Source organism: Barbus barbus, assembly GCF_936440315.1.
Source record: "Barbus barbus genome assembly, chromosome: 2".
NCBI classification, from domain to species: domain Eukaryota; kingdom Metazoa; phylum Chordata; class Actinopteri; order Cypriniformes; family Cyprinidae; genus Barbus; species Barbus barbus.
This window is the reverse complement of record NC_136730.1, coordinates 11,569,462-11,591,550: the sequence shown is the minus strand read 5'-3', so window position 1 is coordinate 11,591,550 and position 22,089 is coordinate 11,569,462. Positions and strand designations below refer to the sequence as shown.

At 36.7% G+C, this 22,089-nt stretch overlaps 1 protein-coding gene across 1 annotated transcript in view; it reads right to left on the bottom strand.

Moving 5' to 3' along the window:
* The window catches only part of LOC306880457 (endophilin-A3-like), a 34,867-nt gene extending 13,061 nt beyond the window's left edge, over positions 1 to 21,806 (bottom strand). The window contains exon 1 of the mRNA XM_079433970.1: positions 21,593 to 21,806. Within this exon, the coding sequence (XP_079290096.1) occupies positions 21,593 to 21,637 (45 nt within the window). The 5' untranslated portion in view covers positions 21,638 to 21,806. The remainder of the gene's footprint in view (positions 1 to 21,592) is intronic.
* Between the last annotated feature and the right edge of the window lie 283 nt (positions 21,807 to 22,089).

Here is a 22,089-nt window from a genome sequence, read left to right as displayed (position 1 = left end):
GCAGAAATTATAAGCAAAATAGTTTTAATTTTGGTTAGTTTTAACAAGAACTTATTTATTAGAATTAAATAAACAATAATGAAGGTTTTTTAACAGTACATTGATGCTTTGAAAATAACTATAAATAAACTATATCAATCATTGCAATCCCACCCCCAGAAGATGTTAACCCTAACATTTTATTTTAAGATTTAATATTTGTAGACGGTCTAAAACAAAAGAGTTGTAAAAATTCTGAAAATCTTTTAGAGCTCATGATTTGTTTAAAAATAAAACATATTACACATTAATGTTATTCATTAATAATCAGTATAAAATTATTATATACATTAAATAAAAACATACTCATTATTTTATGACATCAATTATTGCTTTATTTAATCAGAAACACAGTCTAAATGTTATTTGTGTAGGCTATTTTACTTTTAATTTAATTAGAAGTAGGCCAACAGCGCCCCCTACAGATTCAGATTAAAACTCCTTACCGAACAGACGTTAGGACCCGGGGGGGCTGGCGCTGCATGTGCTATTACTGTTTACTCTATCACACACCGAATGCATCATTCTGTAGGTCCATTCACAGATTAAATGCAGCGATCCAAAACACTCAATCTAATTGTCACGAATCCGGTTTATGAACTTCTGTTCACTCACCACCAGAGGTCATCCACTCACCACATGGGCTCTTGCACTACACTACTGTTGCACTTCACCCCGGACTACAGTTCCATCATCCATTGCACTGATGACACTCACACAGCTGAATGCACTGATTACACAGCTGATTCCCATCACACGCTTTACTCAGGGATTAAAGTGAAAAAAATTCTTCTGACTGAAATTTTTTTTTTCATAATTGATTCATTGACTTACTAGATTAATTTAAAAACGCAGCTCATTCATAAATGAAACACCGCTGTGTTTGAATGAAGAAGCGCTGCGGCTTGGCTGGGACTTTGTTTGAAACTATTTTTGTTGATGAAATGGAGCAAAATAAGGCAATAGTGTTGTAGTCAGACAATATAAGTCATTTAATATTAACGTCTTGTTTAATGAACTGTTGTATTAAATCAATATCACATTTGCAAACTCTTAAAAATCATTAAAAGCTGTCCCTCATCTTAGTTCATCGCGATCTCACAAAACTCCATTATAATCAACGAAGCTCCTTACACTGCACAAGGAATCTCTTATTTACGCTGTCTACACTTTTTTTGTTATAATGAGAGGATGCGTCTGATACATTACTCAACGCTGCAAAAACACGTTGAAAGTAGGCCTACGTTAGAAACCTTTAAAGCTCCCTCAGCACAAACACAAATACGCTGATCGGGTCAGTTGCACTGGTGCTCCTAAATATGTTTCATAGTCGCACGCAGTAGTTTTCAGACGCAAATGCGACTGAAATGGTAGCACTGTAGAGCCCTGTATCTAAGTAAAGTCTACTTTTAAACGAACCATTTCAAAATGAAATCAAATACTCTCTGATTAGGCTATGTAATCTGTGAATGCATTTCTCTGCAAAGGAACGTCCAGTGGAGATTTCCTGAATTTCATCTTTGCAGCCGACAAGGACTCAAACATTAGTATATTAAATAATTAAAATGTCTCATTTTTTTTCAGAATCATTAGGCTATCGTCTGTGCTTTGTGGCAAACTTTATGCGTGTGCTTGAACACAAAAACGAAAATTAAAATAAAATTTATATTTTATGCTTTGTGAATGACCAACCCTTCTCCATTCGGCAGATATTGTTGCTTGGTTTGTGCATTGTAAATCTATTGTAGTCTACGGATGCTTCATAGCATACCGGCGCGCATGTTTACCTCGTTGCTGATGACTAATAAAGCTATACTGCTGTTTCAGGCTTACCGTATAACATTTTATAAAGAAATCCATTTTAATAACATTTTAGAAATCGCATTCTCTGCGAGAACTTCGCGAAGATAGCCTAAGCATTTGCATATAAATATGCACAGGCGGACTGTATAGCCGATGACAAATCGCCAAAACTATTATTTTTTTAAATATCATATAGGCCTAATTTTCATTGTCAATATTATCTTATTTAAACATGTTATGTGTTTCAAATAACACTTGTTTGCTATCTGCGATGCATTCATGCGCAAGATTGTGTGTGTTCTGTGAGCATGCTGCGGTTAGGCCTATATCTTTTTTTATTATTATTTATTTTATTGTCTAAATATATATTTTTTTTCATTACATATCTTGTTTGGTTCAATTTCATATCATTGCATATTACATTAATTCACTTTATGCAGATGCAAAACGTGAATCTGCAGTTTTATTCGCGGTCTATTTCATAAATATTTGTACAGCAGGCGGGCCTATATGTTCAGCATATTTTAATTAACCTGTATTTTATCTTAGTTATTTAATGCATAAGCAAGTCATTAAAACATTTTTTTTTCAGCGGCATCCTTTTAATCTTGATCAACAACTGATCAACGAATTGGAGCTGCGTTGGTCTGTTAGATCATTTTAAAATGTCAAATAGCCTTCTATTTGCAGGTTAGAACTGCATCTGTGATTCCAAACTCTAGCTTTAACCTATATAAATGTGCTACATTTTTGGCCCATATTTAAGTGTTTGTGCGGAATATCAATGAGCATGCATGACAGGGAGGCAGGCGCCCGTGCAATCACTTGCACTTTTTCCTGATAATGAAACAAATTAAAATCAGCTCGAAACTGATTTTATTTATGTAAATTCATAATGACAAAAAAAAAAAACGTGATTTTGTAAAATAATGAAAACAAACAGGATATGCTTTTTGCCGTCTGTCACTGAACTGGAGCACGTCTCAAAAAATTATACAAAACTCTCTCACATAGGCTACAAGAGAAACAGCTATAGCTTGAAATGTATACTGTTAAATGAATCAATTAAAAACTAAATGAAATACTCCCTGATTATATAATCTGTATGAAGGTTACATTTCTCTCTAAGGCACGTCCAGTAGGCTACTGTGGAGACGAACACTGTGAATTTCATCTTGCAGCCGACAAGAAAACATTAGTTTATTGATAAATAATTTAAATGTCTCATTTTTCTATACATTAATAATCATTAATTTAATCTACTTTTGCTTGTGGAAAACTGTACGCGTGTGCTTGAGCGGAATAGCCTATGGATTATAGGTCTATTGACTTAATATAAATGTGTGATTATTAAATAATGACTTAAACGAACGACTAGTTAACTAGAAAAATCCTTAGTGGGGGGCAGCCCTACTAAACACCCTCTAGAAATTTCCGTTAAAGTGTTTAAAGCATTTTATACGCGTTTCCATAGTCGGAAATAAATTAATTCCATAAATTAAGTCCGTAATGGAGAGATGTCACGTCCATAACATTTATTTTTCCTCTGACACGCAAAAACGAAAACTTAAACAAAATTGATATTTTAGGTTTTATAAATGGCCAACCCTTCTCCATTCTGCAGATATTGTTGCTTCTGGTTTGTGTATTGTAATTCACAGAAAGTCTAAAATATGTTGTCTCCCAGAAACTCGTGTCTTTTTTCGTCACGTCCGTCACGCATGTGTATTTCCCTCATTTAAAATATAAAACAGGTTTATAGACTGATACTTTTCTGATATCTGGACTAAATTTTAAGGGGTTTAGAAAAATATAAAGAGATGGTTCAATATATTGGTAAAGAATACAATTTATGAGAATTTATATTTCAGGTTTTGACTGCGAATGTCACGTCCATAACGCTGGAATTGCTCAGTTCTACCTCAGCTGTAGCCTGACATGCAAAAAAAAAAACACATTAGAATAACTTTTAAAATGGATTGAACACACGGAGCACTTTTTCCGTGAGCGGGAAAATAAAACCCGGAGTGGATCGAGAGCGGAGTGATTACAGAACGCTTCGAGAGGAGAGAGGAACGTGCTTTCACTCCACTCCAGGCTTTGATCACATCCCCCTCAGCAGGCTGAATACACCTCATCTTTCCTTAATTTAAGAACTGAAATTAAGACATTTATTACACTATTTGAGGAATGTAAGCCTATTTACGACCTTAAAATTGTGAAAAGTGAATTTAAGACATTAAGGACAGGCGGGACCCTGCAATTGACGGAAATCCGTCATAGACTCGTTGCAATTAACGGAAATCCGTCGTAGCGACGGAGATCTTTAATCCCTGTTTACTTAAGCCATGAACTTCCTCATTCAGATTGCCGAGTATTGTTAGCATTATTACGGTCTTCGTGCAGCTACACTACGGAGCCTATTCGTTAGCCTTTGCTTATTTTCTAGTTCTAGTTCTAGTCCCAGTCCCAGTCCCAGTCTAGTTCCTTGTTTGGATTACCAGTGTTTTGATTATTGCCTGTTTATTTTGGATTGCTCTTTCGTCTTGCCATTTGAACTCTGTTTGCTCTTGCATGAACCATTGCTCATGTTATCGGATTACCCTCTTGTCAAGCCCTCTGGATTACATTCGCCGGTCAAAGACCCACGCTTGCCCTAGGTTTACTCTTGTGTCTTGCCCATGCCATACCCGTTTGCTGTTCTTCAACTCTGCCTGTGTTTTGACCATGTTTATGAATAAAGATCTGCAGATGGATCCGAATGCTTCCTCTGTTCCTTCCATAACACTAATCATCCTTCAGACAAAACTTTGCTTAAAGAATGAGCCACGCTACTGACATGATCTAATCACTAGCACACCCCTGAGCACATGTGAGTTAACCCATTCCTTTTATCGGCAAGACATATCGGCATAATTTTTCATATCAGGCCGATGCCGATATTTACATTTAAATCTATTATCGGCCAATTCCGATATCAGTCCGATAATATTGTGCATCCCTATTTGAAATGATAAAATTCTACATTATAAATTAAATATTTTGTCACTCTATTCTTTTTTTGTGATACAACAGTAGCACTAATACATACAGGACCGACTGTCAGTTACAGCATTGGCTTAATGTCATTATTAAGAAATATGCTGAATGCTGCAATTGCACAGAAAGCTGTATAATGAAATACTGTCAATTTGTATTGTACTAATCTTTTTAATTTCACTTATGGTGATATAAAGCCTACAACAGTGGTTTCTTATGGGTTCTGATGGGGGTCATATAGGCAGCAAACACAAATGCAAAATGCACGAACTGTAGACAGCGTGTCAGTCCACAACTGGTGTGTCAACATTACCACTAACTTTCCCAACATTCAACCCAGAAATTAAAATCTCAGAAACATCCTTAACTTCCCCTCTGAGAAAACAGATGATGATACAGTTTAGAAAGGCCTGATCTGAAATTGAGTCTTCTGGCAGGATTTAAGGATATGTGATGTAGCTCGATGATGTAAGATGTATTGAGACAAACGATTTCTGTTGAACATCATTTAGGAAGATAAAATGCACTCTTAGCATGACTTTAACCGTAATTAAGTGATTCAGTAATATTGGGTAACATCAGGCCCCTTTGTGCACCACACAACAGCATATACCTCCTACACACTCTGAAACACACTGAACTGACGTGAAAACCTACGCAAAAGGCAAACTGTATGCAGCACAATCCAATATGGTGCAGCAAAATCATACAAATTAATCATTCATATTAATATAACAGAAATATTTTTGATATACTGCAAGGTTAAAGGTGAAAATTTAGCTCCTAAATCCTGCTGAACTTGTGCAAAAAATAGCTTGCTTAGTTAGATGTACAACTTAATGTATAAATGAATTTATCTATATGGCAGAGGAAAAGACTAAAGCAATATTTCACCCACTAAAGGAATTTTGCTGAAAATTTACTCAAACTCACGTCATCCAACATGTAGAGGAGTTTGTTTCTTCATCAGAACTGATCTGGAGAAATGTAGCATTACATCATTTGCTCATCATTGCAGTGAATGGGTGCCGTCAGAATGAGAGTCCAAACAGCTGATAAAAACATCACAATAATCCAGAAGTAATCCACACCACTCCAGTCCAGCAATTAACATCTTAGTTTGTAAGAAATCCAAACTTAACATCCGTCTTTAAGGTGTTTTTCAACTGTTTCTGCTTGTAAATGGCTCTTGATCTGTGCATATTTCTCTCCTGATTCAGACGAGATGAATATAGAATGTATAGAGAACTCGTAATTTAACCTATAGTAATAGTTAGAATTTAAAAATGTCCTAATTTACTTACATTACTTGTGGATTATTGTGATGTTTTTATCAGCTGTTTGGACTCTCATTCTGACGGCACCCATTCACTGCAGAGGATCCATTGGTGAGCAAGAGATGTAATGCTACATTTCTCCAAATCTGTTCAGATGAAGAACAAACTCATCTACATCTTGGATGGCCTGAGTACATTTTCAGCAAGTTGTCATTTCAGGGTGAACTATTGCTTTAAAACCAGTCATTTGTTTATATAGCAGAGGAAAAGACAGTTCTAAGAGACAGTTTAAGACTGTTCATTTAAGACAGTTCTAAGAGACAGCTTTTTGTAAAATGTCACGTTGAAATTTGAAGCGGAAAACGCAACTGAGGTTAGCACAAAAAAAAAAATACTGTAGATCATAATCAGAAGAGTAAAGACAGACCTGCACATCTAAAATATATTTAAGAAAACTGTATGTAATTTTAATAAAATTCTGGTCATAAACATTAGATATAAGACATAAACCTTGAACAATGTCTTCCTTCAACCTCAAGGCTTTTGGTCGGCTAATCTCTGTTTTACACTGTGGTGACCTTAGATATATCACTGGCTGAGAATTTGATCTGTCTGTTAACACAAAATAACATCAGCATAAACTATTCCTGTCTAATAAACCACAATAGATTTGACCTGACCCTCTGAACTGTGTGTGGCCGATGTTGGGCGGCAGTCTCACAACAGTGAGCGGATGCAGAACAGATAACACTTTTTTTCAGGCAGCACTACTGCTGTATTCTTTATGTTAGGCCATTACACACATCTCAAGAGTACAGGATGAAACGAAACACACATCAAAGAGCCTGACACACAGTCGCGCGAGAACACAGGACATTTGCAGCCGTTTGATTCTAAAAGGAAAATTATGAATGATAATGTCAGACATCAAGAAAATATTATAAATGTTTGGCTTGAGTAGTTGATTAAGTGATTCTGTAAGTATTTTAATACGCTGCACATATTTCAGTTCTACTTGACAAATCAGGCAAAATGAGATACAAAAATTATTTGCCATTACAGGAATAAATTACATTTGAAATATATTCAAATAGAAAAACGTTATTTAAAATTGTAATATTTTCCCAAAATACTAAAATGTATTATATATAAATATTAAATTATTATATGCAATATATAATATAAAATATTAAATAAAATGTGTACATGTATGCATTAATATATTTATAATATATATAAAATATATTTATAATAACACTTTTAATAAAATTAAAAATACCCCAACAAACGACTTGACAAATGCAATTTTTCCCCCTTATATACCAAAGTGAATTTCTAGTGGAATGTCTAATGTCTAATATCTGTAGACATTTTATAAATTTCACGAGAATTACATGGTTTAAGATCACACACTCTAAAAAATTAAGCATGGAAAATATCTAGAGGCCTGACAATTTTTGATACTAAATAACTTCACAGCTGGTGACTCCCTGAAATAAGGTTCTTACCCAAGATCCCCATGATCACTTCAGTCTCTGTGGCTTCCTCGAACTCCGCTCACTAGTAACCAACTAGGTCAGGCTAAATTTAGCCATAACACGCAAAAGAAATTAGCCTCATATGGCAGTATTGCTTGTGACTTACACTGCTCAATGACAATATTTGACAAACCTTGAAGGACACTTGAAGATTAAAGTCAGCCTGATATGAAAATTGACCTTACATTTTTTTAATGCTCATTCCTGGTTTGATCTTGCACAAACACTGCATGAAATTTCACAGAATCAAATATTTGTCTGTGCAATCCTCCAACAAAATGTCATAGGCTTCACTTTTAAAAAACAACCGTTTTGGCTGATTTATGAGTTTCGCAATCCAATTAAGAGCAGACAGAATTTTAACAGCCACGACACTATTTTAAAATTATAATTAAATACAGTGTACTTTAGTGTGACTGACTGGCAATCACTGACAAGGTACCAAAATAAAACTGCATAGGACTGCAATCAAACAGTAAATCCATAATTAAACAAACAAACACATAAATAACATTTTAGTGCTGCTTCCATTTTCTCAAGAGTATTTCCTTGCTGAAATATTATCAACATGTACTGTCATGTCAAATATGTATTGCATAAACTGTCATCACAAGATGAATTAAAATTGACTGTCAGTCCAGTCAAGCTTTTTAAAACTTAAAAAAACAGTACCATACCATGCATTTCTGAATTTAATGCAGCATTACATTAAAAAAGATGTATTGAATGGTTCTTTATTGCACAGACAATACATTTGAATCGTGCATCAGTTTGTATAAACAAAAGGCAGGTGTGTTTACAGTGGCATATTAATAATGTGTACAATATGTGGTCTATAAACCAAAAGGGAGAAAATAACCTGCAATATTCCTTTAGTTTCTTGTTGACGTTTGTCAGTGAAGGAATGAAGCGAGCTTTGTAACCTGAGGCTGAGTTTCACTACAATCCATTACAGATACAATCAAAACAGCAGGCTTGTGGGAGCCTAGCGGTGATAATGATGACTGAACACAGCTGTGTCTGTGATAACTGTCACTGAAGGCAGCAGGAAACTGTTACGGACCATTACGGATCCAGTAGTGCTTTATTATCACTGCACATGATGAGAGACGAACAGAAAGTGTGAAATCAACTTGACGTGTGACTCTCCTCTCGAGGAAAGCATTATCCTGACTCATTTACTAATAACACGCTGCCTGGAGTCACATCTTACAGTGAACGTCAAATGGCTCTCATGATCCATTATCAAGTGAAATGGGAAATTCAGTTCAAAAATGATATAAGGTTTTTGTATTTTGATGAAAGACAAACATATATTTTCCTGTAGAATAATGTGCATTGCTCACATTTTGATTTTATGTTGAATTATTGAATATGAATTTCTGAAATGTAACATTTCTGAGTGAATATTCAGTATTTAATATTAGTTTTCCCTGCCCATGCAGTCTTGCTTAACTATTTTTTTTAAATGAAATAAACCTGAAATAATATAAAATATAGATATTCGACATAAAACTTAAATAAAAAATTGAATTGGTGACTTGAAGTACTAAAAATAAAAAATGAACCCTATAAAAATAAATTAATTTAAAATTAAAATAAAATAATAGATCATCACAAAAAAATGCTATAATATTATTTAAATACACTTTGAAAACTGTTAACCTGCAATTATTACTTTAAAGAGCTATTTCTACCCAATCTAATCCATGAAATGAATTAATTTTGGTGTAAAGTTGAGCAATGTTAAATAATATTTTTGACTTGAAATGTTATTGAATTTTTAAAATGTAAATTTCTTTTCAGTCTAATACTAAAGTAACATTCGTTTTAGATGTAGATTAATTTTTTTATTTATTTATGTGCACAGAAGAATTGTGCTTAATCAGAATAAGACTAAGTAGTTTATCTATTAATTTCCAGTGCTTTTCATTTAATGTCATCTTTAAAAGAAACAAATCCAAGGCAAAGTAGCTGAATGAAGAAAACTGTACTTCAATGGAAAGGTCCGTACATCAAATATCTGAGAAAAGACAGTCACAGACTCAATGTTCTCTCAGAAGTGTAATTTCCTGCAGGGTACCGGAGTGAAAATACAGCGGTTTGTGAAAGAGCTGACCTTCTTCCTCCCCAGAGAATAAAGACAATGCGGCATGATCAATGGAACAGCTCTGACCGATGAGACCCTTTCCTTTACGGGTAAAAAAATCCACAAAACAATAAAAATAACAACAACAACAATTGTGTGTGTTTTTTTTCATGGGTGGGATCAGTTTCCTATTATAGCTTTTCAAGAACTGATTCATCAATGCAGTTTCAATAAAAGGTTACAAAAACAGGAACGCTCTACACAGACTCCTAAATGTCACCCATTCCAGAATAACATGCCAACTAGCAGGGACGCCCACAAGTACCAGAGATGATTGATCATGAAAACTTTTGTTGAACTTGAAAACATTTCACACTGAATGTAGCAAAAACTAGAGATGTGCACAACTACACAATTTCATAATTGACTGAAAACTAAGCTAGATTCAAAAAATTATTAGAAAAATTATCTTATGGTTCTTTGATCAGAAATACAGTAAAAACTGCAATATTGTGAAATATTATTAAAATTTAAAGTAACTGTTTTCTATTTGAATATATTTTAAAATGAAATTTATTCCTGTGAAGAAAGCTATATTTTCAGCATAATCACTTCAGTCTTCAGTAGGGCTGTATACCTTGGAGAACCTGGCGATACGATACATACCTCGATACACAGGTCATGATTCGATACGTACCTCGATACAGAGCTGTCTCGATACGATTTGATACAATGTGACACGATTCGATACGATTCAGTAAAAATACATGGGCCAGAGCCAATTAGTTAATGCTGAACACATTTACTCAACAAACAGAACTCTGCATTTTTCTTCAATTTATTGAAGACAAAAGTGCATTATAACAAAGTGCATTTTGCTTAAATATTTGCAACTTTAAGTGCTCTGATTAATTGTACACAAATTGTATTAATCTGGAAATTACCACAAGTCAACATTTAACTTTCCAAGGGTACAGTCTGAGCTCACACAAGCACAAAATCTTCTTATTATTCTTAACTTCTTATTAAATCTTCTTATAATTCTTTTTTGTGACACCATGTACTGCCATAACATATTTCACTATGAAATCACTTAAATGCTACATCTTGCTTTAACATTTTCCATGAGTTTTTTTGAAACTCGCGGGCGCCGCTGCGCCCCCTAATGGCTGGGCGGAGTATCGATACTAAGGGCTAGAATATCGATACTGTATCTTTTTTTATTATATCGGTATGTATCTAAGAATCGATATTTTGAGCACACCCCTAGTCTTCAGTGGCCCTCAGAAATCATTCTAATATGATTTTCTGCTCAAGAAACATTTCCTATTATTATCAATGTTGAAAACAGTTGTGCTGCTTTATCTTTTTGAAAAAATTGGAAGATGAGTTTTAACATTTGCCTCTCTATTAACAGAAATCCAATCAAAACTCTGAATATGAGAAAATTCTGCCCTCTCTGAGGAAAGCCTGTTTTGTTTCGCCCTGAGGGAAGTCGTGGCCTAATGGTTAGAGAGTCGGACTTGTAATCCGAAGGTTGCGGGTTCGAGTCTCCGGCCGGCAGGAATTGTAGGTGGGGGGAGTGAATGTCCAGCGCTCTCTCCACCCTCAATACCACGACTGAGGTGCCCTTGAGCAAGGCACCAAACCCCCAACTGCTCCCCGGGCGCTGCAGCATAAAATGGCTGCCCACTGCTCCGGGTGTGTGTTCACGGTGTGTGTGTGTTCACTGCTGTGTGTGTGTGCATGTTGGATGGGTTAAATGCAGAGCACGAATTCTGAGTATGGGTCACCATACTTGGCTGAATGTCACTTCACTTCACTCTTAACCTTCGCATCTGATGCCAGGACATTTCTTTCTTCCAGGCCTACAAGCTAGAAAGCCAAAAACTTGAAATGAACCCATCCATCAGGCGCAGCACCTCAGGAAAGGACAAGCTTTTAACATCAGTTAACAGTCACTTAAACAGCCTGCCTGGCAGAGCAAAATGCTGAAAAGGCCTCTTCCCCTCGGGTGGGAAAGTTCATATACCTGCCATCTGAGAGAGTGAAGTAACATTGGTTACATCAGGGTGCTTGAGGTGAAATGCTTTCTTTACATCACCATGGTGTCCAAGACAAAAAGCATAGTGAACCATCTTAAACTATATATTTAAATACTGCTTTTTTATAATATACTATGTATCTACCTAGACAGACAGACAGACCATCAGACAGACCGTCAGACAGATAGACAGACCATCAAACAGAACGTCAGACAGATAGACAGACCATCAAACAGACAAACAGACAGATAGACAGACAAATAGACCGTCAGACAGACAGACCATCAGACAGACAGAGACAGACAGATAGACAGACAGACATATAGACAGACAGACTGACAGACAGACAGACAGACAGACAGACCGTCAGACAGACACAGACAGACAAATAGACCGTCAGACAGACAGACCGACAGACAAATAGACCGTCAGACAGACAGACCGTTTGACAAATAGACCATCAGACAGACAGACCGACAGACAAATAGACCGTCAGACAGACAGACCGACAGACAAATAGACCGTCAGACAGACAGACCGACAGACAAATAGACCGTCAGACAGACAGACCGTTTGTCAAATAGACCGTCAGACAGACAGACCGACAGACAAATAGACCATCAGACAGACAGACCGACAAGACAAATAGACCGTCAGACAGACAGACATACAAAGACAGATAGACGGACAAATAGACCGTCAGACAGACACAGACAGACAAATAGACCGTCAGACAGACAGACCGACAGACAAATAGACCGTCAGACAGACAGACCGACAGACAAATAGACCGTCAGACAGACAGACATACAAAGACAGATAGACGGACAAATAGACCGTCAGACAGACACAGACAGACAAATAGACCGTCAGACAGACAGACCGACAGACAAATAGACCGTCAGACAGACAGACAGACATACAAAGGCAGATAGACAGACAAATAGACCGTCAGACAGACACAGACAGACAAATAGACCGTCAGACAGACAGACACACATACAAAGACAGATAGACGGACAAATAGACCGTCAGACAGACACAGACAGACAAATAGACCGTCAGACAGACCAACAGACAAATAGACCGTCAGATAGACAGACCGACAGACAAATAGACCGTCAGACAGACAGACCGACAGACAAATAGACCGTCAGACAGACAGACCGACAGACAAATAGACCGTCAGACAGACAGACCGTTTGACAAATAGACCGTCAGACAGACAGACCGACAGACAAATAGACCATCAGACAGACAGGCCGACAGACAAATAGACCGTCAGACAGACAGACCGTTTGACAAATAGACCGTCAGACAGACAGACCGACAGACAAATAGACCATCAGACAGACAGGCCGACAGACAAATAGACCGTCAGACAGACAGACCGTTTGACAAATAGACCGTCAGACAGACAGACCGACAGACAAATAGACCGTCAGACAGACAGACCGTTTGACAAATAGACCGTCAGACAGACAGACCGACAGACAAATAGACCATCAGACAGACAGGCCGACAGACAAATAGACCGTCAGACAGACAGACCGTTTGACAAATAGACCGTCAGACAGACAGACCGTTTGACAAATAGACCGTCAGACAGACACAGACAGACAAATAGACCATCAGACAGACAGACCGACAGACAAATAGACCGTCAGACAGACAGACCGTTTGTCAAATAGACCGTCAGACCGACAGACAAATAGACCGTCAGACAGACAGACCGACAGACAAATAGACCGTCAGACAGACAGACCGTTTGACAAATAGACCGTCAGACAGACAGACCGTTTGACAAATAGACCGTCAGACAGACAGACCGTTTGTCAAATAGACCGTCAGACAGACAGACCGACAGACAAATAGACCGTCAGACAGACAGACCGTTTGACAAATAGACCGTCAGACAGACAGACCGTTTGACAAATAGACCATCAGACAGACAGACCGACAGACAAATAGACCGTCAGACAGACAGACCGTTTGTCAAATAGACCGTCAGACAGACAGACCGACAGACAAATAGACCGTCAGACAGACAGACCGACAGACAAATAGACCGTCAGACAGACAGACCGTTTGACAAATAGACCGTCAGACAGACAGACCGACAGACAAATAGACCGTCAGACAGACAGACCGTTTGACAAATAGACCGTCAGACAGACAGACCGACAGACAAATAGACCATCAGACAGACAGGCCGACAGACAAATAGACCGTCAGACAGACAGACCGTTTGACAAATAGACCGTCAGACAGACAGACCGTTTGACAAATAGACCGTCAGACAGACACAGACAGACAAATAGACCATCAGACAGACAGACCGACAGACAAATAGACCGTCAGACAGACAGACCGTTTGTCAAATAGACCATCAGACAGACAGGCCGACAGACAAATAGACCGTCAGACAGACAGACCGTTTGACAAATAGACCGTCAGACAGACAGACCGTTTGACAAATAGACCGTCAGACAGACACAGACAGACAAATAGACCATCAGACAGACAGACCGACAGACAAATAGACCGTCAGACAGACAGACCGTTTGTCAAATAGACCGTCAGACAGACAGACCGACAGACAAATAGACCGTCAGACAGACAGACCGTTTGACAAATAGACCATCAGACCGACCGACCGGCAGACAGACAGACAGACAGATAAAGGACGCTCACTAAATATTTCCTGTGGGAGTGGCAGCAACACTTCAACAATAGTGTTTCAAATAAATAATTAATATTACGGCTCTGTCCAATCAGAACTTCCTGAATGAGAGAGGACGGGAAGAGAAGAAACGCTCTCCCACGACTGGGAACATCCTGCCTTATTTTCACAAGGACATGTTGGATTGTGATTGGGGAGGAGACTTCTATCCTACCACATAATCATCGTGCCAAAACAACATTTTGAGAACGTAACAGTTACAGCACAATCAGACAACCCGGAAAAGCTATTACGTATATGACTTCATGAAATATCATTGATTGTCCTCACATCGTCATTTGCATGAAAGCCTCAGCATATAGCTAAATGAATTACTCCAAAATTAAATTTTTTTATTTAACAGAACTTGACTGACATATTCAAGCTTCAAAAAAAGGTACAAAGGAATATTATAAAACTAGTTGTGTTCTATATTCCAAGTCTTCTGAAGCCACAAGAAACTTTTTTGTGAAAAAAATGGCCATAATAATAACCAGTATCACAATAAGTCATAATAAAGAAAAAAGCATAAGGGTGAAAAAAACACACCTGAAAAAGTCTAAAGAGACAGATTATGGAAAATAATATTTGAAAAACCAAGTAAAAACAAATCCATCAGTGTACTTCAAAACATCTGGGTCGCACTAATCCTAAAATGCAAATTGATATACAGGGCAGGCAGTTTTAAAAAAGTCTTATGCTCGTGATGATACCAGACTGAAGAGCTGAAGACAGAGCAGAAAACAGATTGCGGCCCATTTAAGTGTTTTACATTCCTGTGTGCACTAGAATAACTATGCTCCCAACCATCTGCAGTAAAACCATTACTGTGCCAACTGACCGTGGGAGCACTCTCTGTGAGTAATAAACAGAGATCAGCCTCGTCACAGTGATGTTCCTCTCCAGGAGTGGGCGCTCGGATCGATAGCACATAATCAATAATAAATGTGGCTGTAGGTGAGCTGAAGTCTTGCGTAAACACATCTGCCGGTTAGTATTTCTGTGAAGAAGAACTGCTGTTTTCGCATAAATCGCACATTCTCTGCAGCCAGAGATCTGTGTGTTCTCTGCATAGCGTGAGGCCCTGATTTCACAGTTGGTTTCTGATTTTAATTTGTACTGAAAATATATTATGCTTTAACACTACTCTCTGTAATTTGCAGTTTAGTTGTCTGCAGCTGCATACAGAGAAAAATGACCAAATTCAAGAAAACAAAACATATCTAGGGTGATCCAGAAACCATTTTTGTTTGTTCTTTCTTTGCAATTATGCTTGGCGAAAAATAACTGCTGTTTGACCGCTAGAAACATACAGCTACAATCTTTTTGCTCTGTCAGTTTTCAATGTCAAATAAAGTAATTTTTAATACAATTATTTTAATTTCAAAAATGTTTCAAATATATAATTGTATAAAAAAATACATGCCAGATAATCATGAAAAGGCCATTACACACATTAATCCCAAAGAGTACTTTAAGGATATCATTTAAGGATGAATCATTTGTCGTGCACCTCTGGTAATGCATGCTATCAAATAGAGTATTTATTTATTTTTTTAAAGTATATTTGGGTTTTAGGCTCAAACTGTTCAAACTGTAGAAAACGGCAACAGCAATGCCATTATTGTCATGGGTTTAATTTCAGGAAATGCATGAACAGATAAAACATTTACCTCGAATTTGCTCTAGATAAAAGTATCTGCGAAATACATAAAAACATAAAGAAGTGGCCACTAGATTTTCGTTAAAATCTATCTGTTCCAAATTGAGAAATGAACCTTAAACAAAACAATGGAATTAACTATAATAATACAGTTATAGTATTATGCATAATTAAGGAGCCAAAACAAGAATTGAACAAAATAATATGAACGGCTGAAATATAGGCAATATAATTAAGGTGTTTTGCCACCATTTACCAGTTTCTAATCTTTTCTGAAGAGATTCATACAACTTCTGAATAGTCTCCAGTGGACTGTTATCTATCAAAACATCTGCCAGTTGCTTCAGATGTTGGAGGAGGAAATCTGCTTCTCACTCTTCTCTCCAAAACTATCCATAGCGGTTTCCAACTGACTAGGTTTTATGACACCATCTTTTTTGCATTTTACCACTGGTGTCTGTAATTAAAGTTTTAGCATTTGCAGCTCTTTCATGATGTTGGCTTTGTGAGGTTCTTTTGTGGAAACAGACTCTACAAAGTAAAGGGAGTAGGGAGGTTTGCTGACACTTTTTTTTTTTTTTGCAGTAGTTCTGTGTTGTTTGGACACAATAATTCTTAAAGTTTGAAGGTCATTATCACGTTTTCACCCACTATTTTTCTTCACTGATAAAGTCTTGCCATGCTTGTTGTCCACAGTCATTATCGCAAAGACTGGTGTTCATAAAACACCAAACAATTTAGCTCTTAGGGTTACAATTTAATGCTCCTGCTAAACAGGCTTCCATGGTTTGTCTTTATTGGAAGTCTGACAAGTCACCTATTTCACTCACGGCTTGTACTAAACACTGCTGGACACAATTTATATTACACTAATATACAACCTAGAGAATATAGATAATGAAAAGATAAATAAAAGACAATAACAACATTTGTTTTGTCACTGTAGCCTGCACAAATTGTATTAACTCCTACAACAATTGGTGTTCACAACCCTGTATGTATATTGTACCAACATTCTTCTATCCCTGAACTTTGAATCTATTTTTTTTGTTTCTTTTTTTCTGTATAATACCTGCATGTGTAAAAAAATAATGGTTTCTTAAAGAAAGAAAACCCTTTGCACTTACAGTAACTTGTGTATAAAACAGCAATGAATCATTTCGCCGGGTTCACATAACTCATGCTATCACACACACCTAGCCCTGATCCATGTTGATATCTAGTTACTAAGTTACTCTGATCCTGGTGTGCTGCTTATGTGGGAAATCCCACCTAAAACTTCCTGTATTCATTCTTGAGCGATCAGTTCAGCTTTCCTGCTCAATCTCTGTCTTAAAAAGAGCCACTGACACAAGATGCATTTAATTCGCAGTGATTTGTTGCATAGAGTGAGAATAGAGCGTTTGGGAAAATAGAACAAGATTATAAACAAGCCTGCCCAGCTCTTATCAGCCATATAAATATGTTTAAACAATGACGTCAACTAATGACAAGCAGTGAACTTTGTATTAGAAATAGACTATTGAAGAGCCAACCAAGGCAGTGTGGATGCCTGTGCATGCAGGGAACAAAACCTGTGTAATAACCAAAATATTATTAAAAATACAATTTTCAACACCACTTATGTCCATAATTTAAATGCTGGCTCATGCCTCCAAACTAACAGGTTGACAGTGAGCAGCATCTATGCTGAATATCTGAATTTCATGTCATGCATTTGCATGCTCTTGCATTTCTACTATCAAAAAGCCTGTAGGTGGTTGAAATGTGCTGCTTCCATCCATATTCAATAATGTGTTCATAACCAGCACTACTGCTGTAGACTGCAGGTTCGGACTAAAACATAGGGCTTTATTGTATACGAGCAGCAAGTGTGCAAACAGATTATGTGCTAGAATAAACAAGAAAGAAGATGATATATCTGATCATCCCAATCAAATTACATTAAAGTCTAATAAGTGAACTATATTCAATATACCAACAGCTTTCTATATTGTGAGAAAATGTGTTAGAGGAATAGTTCACCTAAAAATGAAACATGCAGCTTTTCATTCAGAGTGATGTGGATTAGCCTACTTGTGGATTATTGTGCTGTTTTTATCAGCTGTTTGGACTCACATTCTGACGGCACCCATTCATGCATGCTGTACATCTGCATCACTGCATTAAAAGTCTGTTTAAATGCACCATATAAATTCAAAGTGTACATAAATAACAGCAATGTGAATGCAACAGCTACTATACAAGGTCAGCAGCCATGATTTATTTAACTAGTGAAAGTGTCCAATTATAGGAGGGTTCCTGTTTTAAAGTGAGTATTGAGGTCAATCATATGATCTCATGACTTGACTCAGTGTAAAATAACAGGTCTGATTAAGCTTACTCGTGAAACCTTAAAATGTTCATTTAAAATACACTTTATATATGCCACTTTAAATGAAAATAGGTTGTAAAATGAGCAAAAAATTATGAGATTGCCTTGGGGTCCATGGAAATGTCAACAGAGCAAGTAAAAATTTGAACTACTGCAGCAGGAAACAAAACATTATTGTTGAGCCATTTAGACAGACAATGGAAAATATCCACCAAAACACAAGCGTACTACCATAATATTTTAAAAAAACTGCAGACCTTCTAGTAAAAGCAGCATGGGGTTACAAAACAATAAAATGAAAAACAACTGCCACATAGGAGATAGGCTTTGGTAAAGCTACATGTCAAAAAAAAAAATAATAATAATATATATATATATATATATATATATATATATATATATATATATATATATATATATATATATATATGAGAATATAAAAAATCAATTTTTGGTTTTGTTCAGTTTGACTGGAATTACTATTATCTAGATTATGGGGTAATATTTTTATGGCCTTAATTTGTGGAAGGGTAATTTAAGACCATACAGACCACACATATGAAAATCATTTACACTTTGGGATAATATCACTTTTTTATTGCTAAAACATACAACTAGTGGTCAAAAAGGAATGACCTGAGCCATAGAGACCAGAAAGTCACCAAATCAACATTTTAAAATCCCTCATAACACCTAAGAAGCTGCATAGCAACACTCTGGTAATCAATTTCAACTTTAGCAACATGCCAATGAGTTTTACACAAAGAAGCCTTCTTCAGAAGATGTAAAACAAATTAGTTCATAAATGTAACACTAATCTGATTCCTTGGTCTCAGTTTTTGTGCCATACACTACAGATTTCAGATCAAGTAGGGCTAATTATTCACTATGCAGATTGTGAAGAGTTATGCATTAAATCTTATTTTACAGTCTCTGATGACTGCAGTTGTAAATTACATAAATTACAGTAAACTATCAGACCTCTATAATTTGAAGCTACATAATGATGTAGAACCACCTACTACCTGAGATGAAAGAAGAGGATGTTAAACTCTGAACGGCCAAACAAAGAAGGCTACTAACACAGAAACGAAACTATAGAGCAATGAAATGCATGAATGTGCCTACTTTTGGGGGTTTTTCCAGCTGTTAAATGGTTTTCTTTGGCAAAACAGATGTGCATCATTCATTAACTCTACAACATTAAGTGATGACATATTGTATTTTGCGTTTTGCCTATGATGTTGAAAAATACCACTAACAATGTAAACAGTATTTGCATAATGGTAATGATTAAAGTTGCTGTGAAACTGCAGTGGTGACTAATTTTTTATTCCATATTGTGATGTACATCTAACGATAATGGATTATTGAAAAAAATGTAGAGTGGGGACTATGCATTGGTTGTTAACTGGATTTTGTGTACTGCCACATGCCTTCAAAGCTGTTGTTTTGTTCATTTTCATCTCTTTGTTTGCCGATTGTTGATCCAACTGTTACCAGTAACAAAACAAAAACTAATTTTAATGTTCAAAGAAAAATCACAATAAATAACATTAGAAAAGATACTAGTAATAAATGGAAAACGCACTCGTTTGGCTAATGTTCTGGCAAGGTTCTCTCAAAGTTATGAACAAACGTTCTTCCAATAATGTTAATAAAATGTTTATTCAGAGTTATCTGGTCTTTAATTAATGTTCTCAAAACGTTAGCACAAAAGCGTTATTTATACATCGTCTATTAAATGTCTGCAACGTTTCATCTAACATTGTTATTACTTTCAGAATGTTCAGAGCACATTCAAAAGTAACGTTCCCATAATGTTTTCAAAATTCTAAAATGGAATGTTCCAGAGAACATTCAAAAATAGCGTTTATAAAACGGATAGTTCCGGTCCTTGATTCTGATTGGTTGAGCCAAGTTCGAAGCTGTTGTAAATTACTCTACAAACATACACCTTTGTTTACATTTGTGTGTTGCTCCACTTTGTTGGAACCACAACCATTTCTGAGGAGGAACTACATTGTTTGGCGGAAGAATACTGTTTAATATCATTACACTTTATTCGCTCTGTTTTATTTTGCGCAACCTTACTACGTATATGGAATAACCGTTTTATAATAGCAATAAGCTCCGAGAAGCCGTGGTTTACAGTGAATTTATAACAGCTCAGCTTCGCGTCGTGCCTAACAACGCCCCTTAGCCGTTATAAATTCACCATAAACCACGGCTTCTTGGAGCTTATTGCTTTATTTCATAACTTAATGAGGGTTAGCAAAGCGTTCTTAGGACATATTTTTGTTAGCTGGAAGGCACCTTATAACTCACATCAGAACAGGTGATATCTACAAACACAAGAATTACATATTCATAATAGATATTTACAATAAAATGTTACTGATTAGGATAATTAGTAGATGGAATCACTACTACCATGTACTGAATAGGTCCTAGAAACTCACTGAATAAATACCACTATTGGAATACGTAATTAAAAACTAGTAACAGATTAATAAACAAGTTTTATGGAATAAACGGTTTGCCATAGACACACGTGACATCATAACAATACCGCTATCTTAACAAAACAAAAACATCATTCAATATGAGTCGTGATAAACACCTCCACATTTCAGTTCCAGGGCATCCCCTAAAGCAGATGATGATTATGATTACTACAATAATGCTTAACGTCAATGAATGGCTACCAGTTTCATTTAAACAGGCCTCACAACAGCAAGCCGTGGGAGAATTTGCAACATAAAAACAAAAACGCACGGTTACGCGAATTTGAGTCACAGTGAGCGGAGATTTATGAACAAAAGCGCTGATACAAATGTAACAAAGTTGATACAAATATTGAGATGGGAAGTCAAGCGGCTCTCTGGCGGGCCTCTAGAAACACAGGACCCCATCAGACAGCTTTTTCTCCACATCCACCTGTTAAGACCCTCAGAACTTGGGTATTATAAGATAAACCGCGTAACGCGGGCGTCTCCTCACCTGACTCGCTTTGTGCAGCTGCTTCTTAAACCCCGCCACAGACATCCTTAAAATAAGACGAAGGGAGATTAAAAAAAGAAAATGTACAGGAGGCAGAAATGGTGATATAATCCTTCAAAGGAGCACAAGAATCTATATATGAAACACTTTCGGTTTATTTCACCGCCGCTGGGAAATGGACCTGCATTTCGCGGTGGGTTTTTTCTCCCTCACTGACAAGTGCTGCTCGGTTATGTTTGATCTGAGGATTGTGATTGGCGGAGAGCCGCATACGTCACGGCAGCATCTCGGAGAACCCCCTTACGAACAAAAACACGATATATCAAAGCTTGTCACAAATATAGGATTAAGATTCAGCTGCAAGCCTCCCGGGAAATAAGTGGCAACTCTCCAAAGCATTCTTTAAAGGCACTGATTCAGCGTCCAGATTACGGTGTAAATATTTGCGATATCGCAAGGAGCTGAGAAGAGTCAGCCGGATGTCTGTGTGTGTGAAA